This window comes from Vombatus ursinus, unplaced genomic scaffold (genome assembly GCF_900497805.2).
Source record: "Vombatus ursinus unplaced genomic scaffold, bare-nosed wombat genome assembly UNPS02014172.1, whole genome shotgun sequence".
Lineage (NCBI taxonomy): Eukaryota > Metazoa > Chordata > Mammalia > Diprotodontia > Vombatidae > Vombatus > Vombatus ursinus.
Window position 1 is genome coordinate 574,449 of NW_020953950.1, and position 12,757 is coordinate 587,205.

Sequence of the window (12,757 nt, forward strand, 5' to 3'; positions counted from 1 at the left end):
TAGCTGGACTGGGTGTCCTCCTTAAGTGGAGATTTGGAGAGGGGCTCCTGGCTTAGCCCTCCAATCACAGGGGCAGTGGGTAGTGAGGCTTCTGCCAAGGTGTGAGTGCCAAGGATTGATCACAGGATAATGTAATGACAGGAATTCCCAGGGGTCTGATGGGGAATCCCAAAGGAGGGCAGCTGGATGGGAGATAAAGAATAAAAATAATCTCAGATCAGATTTCTATAACGCTTTAAAGTCTTCAGAATGCTTTCTTCTCACTTGCCCTGAGAGGTAAGGATTGCAGTTATGATTGATAAAGAAACTGATGCTCAAAGTGGTGGCCGCTCAGCTAGGATCAAAGCCCAGGTCTCCAAAAGGCAAATCCCTCCCTCTCTGCACTGTCACATAACCTGAAGCTTGGATCTTTTGCACAACAGCATCCCAGAGAAGTGATCATCTAGCCTCTCCTTGAATGATGGGGAACTCACTACCGGTCATTACCACTACTCATTCTGTTTTTTTTTGTTTTGGTGAGGCAATTGGGGTTAAGTGACTTGTCCAGGGTCACGCAGCTAGCGAGTGTTATGTGTCTGAGGCTGGATTTGAACTCAGGTCCTCCTGACTCCAGGGCCGGTGCTCTATCCACTGCGCCACCTAGCTGCCCCATTTTTTTTTTTTTTGAACAGCTCTAAGAGTTAGAGCTTTCTCCAAAGTCCCTCCTTAAATTGTGCCCAAATGTCCCTCTGTGTAACTTCCACCTGTTGGTTCTAGGTCTTCCTTCTGAGACCAAGCCAGAAGTCTAACCATCTTGGCTGCACACTGGTCTAGGAATGAATATCTGTGACAAGGAGGAAACTTTAGGGCAGGTTCTCCCAGCTCTTGAGCAACAGGGTGGGAAAGTGATACTCAACTAGATTTACTGAGTTAAGAGTCAGAACTCAGGATACCACGGAGAGATGGAGTTGTACTGAGCTTGGGGCATCTAGAATTCTGTTCCAGGGCCCTAGACTTAGAGTGTACTCATAGCCCTTGTAGTTTCCATTAGGAAAGAAACACCAGTACTTAGCTCTAACTTAGCAAAAATAATTAATTAAAACAGGAAACTACCGGATGTTGAGTTTGAATAAGGTCCCTACCCCACTACCCTCCATCTGTCTGGCATGTTTTGTATTGCTTGCCTGGGGCTCAGAAGTTCCTAGGTACAGTCCTGGTAATGCAACCTATTAATCTTTCTCCTAAGGTTTTGTCTCCTGGAGGGATACCAAGAGTGGTTCATGGTACATAGAAACCTTGGATAGAATGTTGGATATGTGGGCGGATGACCAAGACTTACTGAGTATTCTTCTCATGGTGATGTCTGATTTTTTTCTCTGGGTTTCATGGGTGGGGGATTGAGGGAGAGGAGAATTGTGGGATGATGGCCTAAAGCAGAGGTGTCAAACTCAAATAGAAACAGATCCCTGAGGGTTAGCAAACTGCAAATTGCTGCTGAATTGGATACTTTAGGGTTAGATTAATGTTCTCCCAGGGGCTCTATGGAGTAGTGCTTGGCAAATTTTAAACCCCCCCCCCCTTTTGGGAGGCAATCAGGATTAAGTGATTTGCTCAGGGTCATATGGCTAGTAAGTATCTGAAGCTGGATTTGAATTCATGTCCTCCTGACTCTATCCACTGCACCACCTAGCTACCCCTTTTGGAAAGAACATTGCTGCCTATTCCATGTAGAAAGGTGGGAGGAGGTCCAGGGATCCACTCACCAAGGGTGAAAGTTCCAAAACTCAGTCGATTAAGTCTCCCAGAGCATGATCTCTGGGGGTTTCTGTGGCCCAGCAGATAGAAAGGAAATGGTCACCGTACATGGGGTATGAAGCATAATCTCGAGCCAGCTAGATAGAGTGGACTACATGAGTTTCTGTTTATTTAATCTCTCACTAATTCAACTCTGCTCCTGGGTAGGAGTTCTAATGCTGAGTGTCTTCCCACATTCTCTCCAGCACTGATTGTTTCTGACTTTTGTCATCTTTGTCAAATTACTATGTGGGAGGTGAAACCTCTTGGTAGTCTTAATTTGTACTTCTCTTTTTATTGCTGATTTTATTAGTCTTTCATATGGAGGCTGAGAGTTTGTAATTCTTTTGAAAATCATCTATTCATATTCTTTGACCACTTATCGATTGGGAAAGGTTTCTTGGCCTTATTTATGTTAATTTTCTATATATCGTGGATATGAGTTCCTTCATATTAGGGGCTTCACTGCCGTCTGAACTTGATAAAGGAGAGCTGAACAAACTCACACACATACGTAGTCTGGATTAGGAATACATCAGATTCGAAAGGAACATAAGCAAGGTTGGGGGTGGAAGAATGGGAGTGTTAAAAAAGGAGGGTAAAAAATAGTTGAAAGCCAAGCAGACTTCCTGATCCTTTAAATTTTGTAGCCTGTGCTTTCCTCTCCTATACAGTCAAAGCTAACTGGTTTATTAGTCTTTGAACTTCCTGCATTCTTTTTCATGATTTTCCCACATCATTCTCATTTCTCTTCCCAATTTTTCTTCCACCTCTCTCACTTGATTTTTAAAATCTTTTTTAATCTCTTCCATGGCCTAAGACAAATTCATATTTTTCATTGAGGCTTTGGATGTAGGAGTTTTGACTTTGCTGTCTTCTGATCTTCCTTGTCACCATAGTAACTTTCTACAGTCAGAATTTTTTTCTGTCGTTTGCTCATTTTTCCTGCCTGTTTCTTGACTTTTAACTCTTTGTTAAAGTAGGGCTCTGTTTCCAGGGTGAAGGGTGCACTGTCCTAAGCTTCAGGGGTTTTGTACAGCTGTTTTCAGAGATACTTCTTGGGACCTGTAAGTTTTCAGTTCTTCCAAGGTGGTATGATGTAAGGAGAGATATTTACGACTCTCCTGGCCTATGCTCTGGTCTGTGAGAGACCACAAGGACTCTTTTTTGCCCTGGAACTGTGATAAGGGTCCCCATTCCTTTGCATCCACAAGCTCCTGTGTGCTACTGCTCCCCTTGCCCTGGGACTGCCACCCAGGACTGTGACCCGGATCAGGGTATAGGCAAAGCAACAGAGCCCTGCCTCATGCCAGCAAAGAGATCCCTGTAATCTCAGATCCAAGCACGGGCAAAGCAAGAGAATCCCGCACCAGCAAAGAGATCCCTGCAATCCCCTTCTGATCAACCACTCGATTCTCTCTCAGTCTGTGGGCCGGAAGCTCCAGAGGCAACCACTGCCCCAGGGCACTTGGGGACTGGTGCTGGGACCCTGCACTTCTCTCTCACGGCAGACACAGACTTTTCCTACTGACCTTCTAAGTTGTCTTTGGAGTTCATGGGTTGAGAAGTCTGGAAACCATCACAGCTGCCCATGATTCAGCCCTCTGAGGCCTGTTCCAGGTTTGCTGAGGCCTGCGCGCCCGTGCCAAACTATGCTCCTCTCCCAGCCCGGCGTGATATACCTTTCCAGTCAACCATCCAGGTTGTCTTGGGCTGGAAATTTGTTTCACTCTGTCTTTTTGTGGATTCTGCTGCTCTAGAATTTGGTTAGAGCCATTTTCTACAAGTATTTGGAGGGGTTTGGGGTAGAGCTCAAGCAAGTCACTGCTTTCACTCTGCTATCTTGGCTCTGCCCACGGGGGCCCCCCCTCACCCCAGTAATCTCCTTACCAGTTATTTGACCCCCTTATCATCTGTGGACTGAGAGCTCCAGAAGCAGTTGCTGTTGTTACTGATTCAGTCACTGCCAAGGCCCGTCCTTGGTTTGCTGGGGCCTGGTCTGTGCTGGTGCATCCTGCACTGGATAGGACTTCACTCTCACCCTGGTGCAAAGAACTTTCCTCCTGAAATTCCAAGTTGTCTTGGGCTTTCCTTTTGTGGGTTCTGTCACTCCAGAATTTGCTTTAGGGCATTATTTAAACTGCTTTGGAGGGGTTTTGGGGAGAGCTCAGGTGAGTCCCTGCCTTCTCTCCGCCATCTTGACTCTGCCCTCCATGCTTTTTCTTCAACACAGAAGATCTCAATTTTGGCTGTGACATTCCTAAGTTGTACTTTCTACTGTCTGTGATACTGACTTTGTCAGATCTATTTGGACCATTTTATCCATCCCTATCCCTTTTTAATTTAAAACTCTCTTAATTAGGTTCACAAGACTGCAAGCCACTTTGTTGTTACAAAGCCTTTTCATGGCTGTGCCATCTCTAGCCAAGAGACTATTTGTTATTCCTATATTTTAAGCCATGTTCCAGAAATCCAAATCCCATTCTTGGACATCATCATCTTAGCCAGCTGTTCCATCAGCAGTACTGATGAAAATACCCCCAGGACCCTGGAAGTCTTTGGTTTTTTGGTTCACAACTTCATAATCTTTAGCAATTCTTTCTTGGTTTCTTTTTTTCTTTTTTCTTTCTTTCTTTCTTTCTTTTTTTTTTTGGTGAAGCAATTGGGTTAAGTGACTTTCCCAGGGTCACACAGCTAGTGTCAAGTGTCTGAGGCCAGATTTGAATTCAGGTCCTCCTGACTCCAGGGCTGGTGCTCTATCTACTGCACTGCCCCTGCTTTCTTGGTTTCTTTTGGTGGTATTTTTGTTCCCGTGTGAATCATCAGATCTGGATTTTTAGGGGTCATTGTTCACATTCTTGCTGGATAATGAAGTCAGAAGAGAAATAATTTTCAGATAAATGGAAGAAAAGGTGTACAGGTTCTCCTTCTTGGGTAGATGAATGCTGGACTTGTCACTGTTGGTTTTCATCGTGTATGCAAAGGATATAAGGAACATCATTTTATTGGATGCACAGAATCTGTGACAGAGGTTGATGGGTTGGAGAAATTCTGTGTAAAGCTTGACAGGGTCCTCTAAACCAAGAGAATTTATAGTTGATTATATATGTTGGTATAGTCATTGGGAACCCAGGGTCACCATTATGCTGTGCTTTGATCTTGGAGAAGGATGTCTGTGCTGTTTTTTTTTTGTTTTTTGTTTTTTTGGTTGAAATGATTGGGTTAACTGACTTGCCCAGGGTCACACAGCTAGTAAGTGTTAAGTGTCTGAGGCCGGATTTAAACTCAGATCCTCTTGACTCCAAGGCTGGAGCTCTATTCACTGAGCCACCTAGCTGCCCTAAGAAGGATATCTGTGGATATACTCTGCACATAGTAGGTGCTGAGTAAAATGGAATAAGGAATGGAATGTGCATTTAAGTACCTGCTGTGTGTCAGACCCTGTGCAGAGTCCTTTACAAATATTATTTCATTTGATTTTCACGACTGTGGGAAGTAGGTGCTGTTATGATCACCATTTTACGGATGAGGAAATTGAGACAAACAGAGGTTAAATGACTTGCCCACAGTCTCACAGCTAGTACGAGTCTGATTCCAGATTTGAACTCAGGTCTTCCTCACTCTAGGCTGGGTACTCTATCCACTGCACCACCTACCTCACCACATGTACACATACATGTCTATATATTTGTATACATGTATGTATAAAGAATATATATTGAATTTGAATTGGACCTATGGTGATATTATTGGTGTAGGCATATCATTCCTCTCGATGAGGAAATTCCCTCTATCGATGCAGTTTGGGACTTTTTTTTGCCAGTCATAGTGGCTTGGGGGTCACTGGGAAGTTAGTGACTTGTCCAGGGTCACATAGCCAGTATAGGTCAGGGATCAGAGGGGGGCCTTGAGCTTTAGCTGCTGATTTTGAAGATCACTGACTTCACAAAGGTCCCCATCCTGGTGAGAGCCTATCTCTGCTCATTGTCAGGCTAATTCACAGTCCTCTGTGTGCTTTTCTTTCCACAGGTGTCTAATGCAGTGTCTGCCAAAGGGACATTCAAACAGATTCCTGGTTGTTTTAATTTCCTCCGGAAAAGATTTTTCTTTAAAACCAACTGAGAATGGGTACGGCTCTTCTTTCCTCCTACCTGAAATTCTCCTTTCTTCCTGTCTGGAAGCAGCCGCAGGCAAGGGCTCTGGGCTTTCCTGCCTAGGAATGAGAAGGAGATAGCCTCCTCCACCCTGCTCTGAACAATTCCCTCTGGTCTACTACTCATCACTGATCCTGGAGCCATTGGAGATGGTGTCCTGGCCTTTGTCCCATCAGCAGCAGCAGGTCCAGTGATGGGCAGAGCTAGAGACTAAAAGGAGTGGAGGAAGAGAAGGGCCGTGGACGTTCATGCCCACCCTCATGTGGCTGGCTAGCTGGGTGACTTGGTTTCTTTGGAATTGCGTACTGCAGACACCCAAGAAAGTCTCAACTCCTCAATAAGTAAGATGGTGGCACCAGATCCTAGAAAATGGAAATCTCTGAACTTGAAAAGGCCTTCGAAATTGTTTGTTTTTTTCTTACTGTCTGTGGTTTTCATAAAAAAGAATTCTTTTATAAATCCTGATTGTTTGTCTATTTATTCGGCCATTTGGACTGAAAAGTATTTGCCTTCCCCTCAGGCTTATATGGCCAGTGCTAATCTTCACAAATTCTTTTCCTCATGTCTGTTATCTTGTTTTATCTCTAGAACAGCTCTGGATATGTCCAGGCTGACATCCCCATTTAACAGATGAGACAATTAGGGCCCAGAAAAATGAAATGACTTGGACTTTTTATGGTTGTCAGGATGTTTTCACATAAATTGACTTTTGTTCCTTACAAAAAGGGGAATGGAAGGGATTGTCCTTTCTTTCTTTCTTTTTTTTTTTTTTGATGAGGCAATTGGGGTTAAGTGACTTGCCCAGGGTCACACAACTGTTAAGTGTCTGAGGCCAGATTTGAACTCAGGTCCTCCTGACTCCAAGGCTGGAGCTTTATCTACTGTGCCACCTAGTTGCCTCCTGGGATCGTCCTTTCCATTTGATAAAAGGAGGAACGCAGAATGGAAAGGAGATGGCAGAATAGGGGGAGCTGGCGCAAGAACTCAGCAGTCCATCTTCTGCCTCAGTTCTTTTGTACAGGCTGTGTGCCTAGCTTGAAGCCAGCAAGTCTCTTAGGGCTGTGTCAGGAGGCATAGGTGAAGTTCTGAGAACTTCATAATTTGAGAACCTCATAGCTGAGAACTTCATGAGTTGAGAACCTCATAGCTGGGGGTGTCGGTAAGGGATGGATCCTGGGCCCAAATCCTGCTCCCAGGTTGGCACTGTGAAAGGAGTCTATATACATTCCCAGCCATGGACTACAGAAGGGAAGTCAGAACCAGAATACAACCCCATCCCCCCTGCCCTCCAATCTAGAGTTCTGCCAGAACAGTGACAGCTGACCTGAATTGGGCGATACAATAGCATCTCACTTCACGTATGGCAGAGGAGAGCCATAACTACCCCATCCCTGTTAGTACGGAGCAAAGCCTGGCCTGGCACAAATTCCCAGTACAGGAACTGAAACTGAAGACAAAAATAAGTAATAGAGGCAGTATGATACTGTGGAAAGGCCACAGGCTTTGGCGTCAGGGGACTTGGGTTCAAATCTTGCCTCAGATGCTTAATACCTGAGAGGCTTTGGAAAAGTCACTTCCTGTGCTTCAGTTTTCTAATCTATAAAATGTAGAGATTGGACTAGTGGCTTCTGAGGTTTATTTTAGCTCTAGTTTATAAGTCTATGGTCCTATGATTTTTAAGAAATAGGTTAAAAGAATCCCAAGATAAAATCTTGGAAAAAAATAATTCACCAATACAAATAGGACTCCAGAAAAAAGAGTGTATTGGCCAAAAGGACTCCAAGAGTAGAAGGAATAAATAAAGAGTTGAAATAAGAGATAAAGAATTAAATTAGAGCCTTTGAAAAGAGAATAGTTTAGAAGATGAAAAACCTTATCATGGTAGTGAACATAATTAAAAATAGAATAGAGGAAAAGAACTTGAAAGTTTAGTGATATAAGAAATATGAACATAAATACAAAAGACTGAAAAATTGATAAACATGATGTGTCTGCTACCAAAAATAGTTGATGTATAAAACAAAATGAAGACAGCCAATTAAAGTGTCATTGAACTCCTGGAAAATCATAGCCAAACAAAAACCCTAGATGCCATATTTTGATAAACAATAAAAGAAAACTACCCTGAATTGTTAGATCCTGAGGGCAAAGTGAAAATTGTAATTATCCACAGGTCACTACCTGAAAAAAATTCCAAATTTAACACATCCAGAAATGCAATAGCCAAATTCCAGAGTTTTCAGGTCAGAGAGGAAAAAAAAAAACCTTTAAGGAAGGGAGATAAATACCAAGGAACCAGTCAGGTTCAAACAAGATTGTTTAGCATATACCATAAAGAAAAGGAAAGCTTGGAATATGATACACCAAAATGTGAAAGCTGTGCCTTGGATGTAGTGCCTGCTTATCTTTGCCTTTCAGAATCCTTGTCCTACTTTAAGACTCAGTTCATGTGCCACCCTTCTGTGAGGTATTCTCTGATGCCTCCAGTTGTTAGTACTGCCTCCCTCCTTACATTTTCCTAGAGCAAACACTTATGTGTGATCTCTCTCTTGTTCTTCACTTTTTCTATGACATTTATTAGCTATGTGTTCCATAGCTCAAAACTGTTGGAGATGGGACTAAAACCTAGGTCCCTTGACTCACTCCTGTGTTTCTTTTAGTTCATAGGATTTAGAGCAAGAAGACACTTTAGAGATAACCTAGTCATTTTAGATATGCCCAGAGAGATTTAATTTGTCCAAGATCATACAGATAACAACCAGCAGAGAAGGAAATCAAATTCAAGTCCTCTTACACCAAACCCAGTGCTCTTAACACTATTCCGTGCTTCTCCTTTGTACGCAAAGAAAAGAAGTACATATGTCTAAGCTCATATAGCTAGCTAGTGACAGCATCAGGACTAGAGCCCATATGACCTAATTCTAGTGGACTACTCACCCCTAAAACTTATTGCTTCCTGGAACACCTACTGTCATATCAGGACTGGTTTGTCCTGTATTTAATTTTGCATAAAGACTGAGATGAGAACAGGTCAGAAATTATCTAAGGAAGGGTTTGTGGGGAAATGACAGTGTGATAGGACCTAAAGGAACCCAGATCCCCTGGAAATGCCCCAGGAAAAATGCAAAAATGCATAATTGATAAAATAAGGGGAATCATCTATATAGTACTTCGCTACACACAGTGATGCGCAGGACTGCCAGAATCTTGACTTGAAGTGGATAAGCCTTGGTAGATCAAAATGCATGGCACAAAGTAGTCTCAGGGCAACTGGAGAGGTTCAGTATGGCCTGGAAAGCAATGATGAAGGGGAGGCCCCAAGCTCAGTGGCAGGAGACTCAGAGGTAAAGATGGTAGTTCTGAAGCCTGATGTGAGCCCAGTGAAGGTTGCAGCAGGTCTGGAATGGGGGAACAGAGGGAAGGAAGCTCAGGTAGAGCCTAAAGTGGAGGTGGGGAAGAGGAACCTATAGTAAGAGGGAGCCTATCATAGGAGTGGTAGCAGCTGTGCCTGAGCCCAACAGTATTGGGGAAAGGCCCTAGACAAAATCTACCACAAGGGATGGCCCATGTGCCCTGTAGCAAGAAAGACCCTAGAGTAGGAGCAGCCTAGAGTAGAAGGAGGTTCTAGCTGTGATCACCACACCCAGGATCAGGCAGGGTCTGATCAAATGAAATCATATGACATAATATTTGTAAAGCACTTAGCACAGTGTCTGGTGCATAGTAGACATTTAATAAATGCTAGTGTCCCTCCTTCCCCACCTTCAAGAGTGCAGGAATGCAGTCTGACTCAGTCACAGGCTCACAAGGCTGCTGAGGTGAGAAAACCAAGGAAGGCTCCAAATATTAGTAAATACCTTAGATTGAGAGATGCCTGGAGAGTAAATCCCTAGGAAGAGACTGACCTGACAATATGTCCCATTAAAGACTTGAGGAAAAAAAAACCTCAGACCCTTGCCACAAGGACTCTAGGACTACCTAGACGAATTGAAACAGGAGATGCAAAATGGAATAGCTAGGGAAGAAAGAAGGACAAAGAAAACTGATACTTAGAGACAGATGTATCACCACTATTATTCAATAATGTATTAGATGATAATAATGTATTATTCAATAATATATTAGATAGTATTTTATTTAATAACATATTGCTATGGCAATAAGACAAGAAAAAGAAAATTGAAGGAATGACAGGCAATGATGTAACAAAACTATTACTCTTTGCAGATGATATGATAGCATACTTATGGAATCCAAGAGAATCAACTGAAAAACTAGTCAAAACAATTCACATCTTTAGCAAAGTTGCAAGATATAAAATAAACTAACATAAATCATCAGCATATTATATGCTACCAACAAAGCTTGGCAGAAAGAGATAAAAAGACCTATTTGTGCAAAGATATTTTCAGCAGCTCTTTTTGTGATGGCTAAGAATTAGAAATTAAAGGGTTACCCATCAATTAGGGAATGGCTAAACAAACTGTGGTATGTGATTGTAATGAAATATTTTTGTGCTATAAGAAATGACAAACAGGATGATTTCAGAAAAACCTAGAAAGACTTACATGAACTGATGCATAGTGAAGTGAACAGAACTGGGAGAATATTGTACACAGTAACAGCAACGTTGTGGGATGGAGAACTGTGAATGACTTAGCTATTGTCAGCAATACAGTGATCCAAGACAATTCCAAAGGACTTTAAGTGAAAAAAAAAATGCTATCAACATCCAGAGAGAGAACTGATGAACTCTGAATACAGATTGAAGTATACTATTTTTTAAACTTTATTTTTCTTCTTCTTCTTTTTTTTTTTACAACATGGCTAACATGGAAATATGTTTTGCATGATTTCACATGTGTAATTGATATGTGGCTTGCGTTCTCAGTGGGTGTGGGAGGTGTTGGGAGGGTGAGAATTTGGAACTAAAAATTAAAATTAATAAAGCAAAAGCAAAAATAAATTGTGTGATGTTGAGAAGGGGGTGGGGGAGGGAATGAGCATTTCTTAAGTGTCTACTACGTGCTAGGCACTATGCAAAGCACTTTATTAATATTATCTTATTTGATTCTCACAACAAACTTGGGAGTTAGATGTTATTACTATTCCCATTTTAAGGAACCTGAAGTAGGCAAAAGTTAAGTGTCTTATCCAGGGTCACAGAACTAGTAAGTATCTGAGAGCAGGTTTGAACTTATCTTCCTGACTATAGGCCCAACTTTCTATCCACTACACACCTTGCTGCCTCTAGAAAAATCATTCAGCCTCTGAATTTCAGTTTCCTTATCTGTAAAATGGGATAGCAACCTTTGTATTACCTACTCCACATGGTGGTATTAGGGAGGTGCTGCTTTGTAAACTTTCATGATGCTATAGGAAGGTGACCTAACAATGGTAGTAGTAGTAGTAGTAACAATAATAATAATAATCACAGCATTTATATAGTATTTATATAGCATTGCATTTAATTGCAAAAGCAAAAAGAAATTGTGTGATGCTGAGAAGGGGGTGGGGGAGGGAATGAGCATTTCTTAAGTGTCCACCATGTGCCAGGCACTGTGTAAAGCACTTTATAAATATTATCTTATTTGATTTTCACAACAAACTAGGGAGGAATCCTTTCCTATCTGGAGAAACAGGAGCAGGACATTATTTAGGAACTGATTGTTTAAGGAAGACTGATAAGATTTTGCTTTCAAATTAGTCCAAAAACTTCAGATAAGGATAATATTAAAATGCTTTTTAAAATATTTCTAAGAGAAGGAGTGGGGGAAAGGGAGTCAGTTGGCTTCTAAACTTCCTATTAATCGTTATTATTAAAATATTAGCCTCAAATCTTCCTCAGAACCTGGCAAAATGTTCTGCACACAGTAGATACTCAATTCCATGTTATGCATTCTAAGACCCTCGAAGTGCTTTGCCTGCAACAAGCCTGTGTCACAAAAGTTTTTAATTTCCTTTTAATTCTAGCACCTTCCCTCTTTTAATTTTTTTCCTATTTATCCTGTATATAACTTGTTTGTACATATTTGCTAACTTTTTGCCTTTTTGGGGGGGGGGGCTAGGCAGTAGGGTTAAGTGACTTGCCCAGGGTCACACAGCTAGTAAGTGTTATTATGTGTCTGAGGACAGATTTGAACTCAAGTCCTCCTAAATCCAGTGCTGGTGCTCTATCCACTGCGCCATCTAGCTGCCCCAGGAACTGTTTTTTACCTCTTTTCATATTATCAGCACTTAGCAGAGTGCCTGGCACAGAATAGGCACTTAATAAATGTTTATTGATTGACTATTTAGCTGTAGTACTATAATTTTATTTTTAAGAAAAATCAGGTAATTAACTGAGGCTTTCTTTATAGTACGGAATTTAGCTGAGAATTCCAATATTTTAACTCCAATGATTAACTGGTTAGGTGTAAAAAAATTTCTGCCTCTGTTTTATGATAACCATTAGCTAGTTGTAAATTCCTCTCAGTGTTTATTAATCAATTTACAGCCTAACGTGATATCATCTTCCTCCTTCTGCTGTCTTTGACACACGGACCTCCTTTTTCCTCCATTAGCCTGCTATAAATTTTGCAAGTTTATCTTTGAAGTGTACATCTTTCCCCTTTCTCTTTTGGTAGCTATAAATTCCAATTGTATTTTTTTCTCTGATGTAACTGGAAACTATTTAAGTCTTATGAAAAATCCTGTCTGGTGCTCAGTGGTCAATTAGGTATCTGGTGCTGATGCTAAGCATGTGACAACCAGTTAACACAATGTCTATGTTTGTTTAGAAGTATAACAGGCTGCAGTACCTATCAGCTAATCTTGTAGACCCTTTAAAA

General features: G+C 41.6%; 1 protein-coding gene across 1 annotated transcript in view; it reads left to right on the forward strand.

Annotated features, from left to right (window-relative positions):
- Window positions 1-6,390, forward strand: part of CASP9 (caspase 9) — a 32,314-nt gene extending 25,924 nt beyond the window's left edge. The window contains exons 9-10 of the mRNA XM_027859817.1: window positions 1,226-1,335; window positions 5,803-6,390. Of these exons, the coding sequence (XP_027715618.1) occupies window positions 1,226-1,335; window positions 5,803-5,895 (203 nt within the window). The 3' untranslated portion in view covers window positions 5,896-6,390. The remainder of the gene's footprint in view (window positions 1-1,225; window positions 1,336-5,802) is intronic.
- The last annotated feature ends 6,367 nt before the right edge of the window (window positions 6,391-12,757 follow it).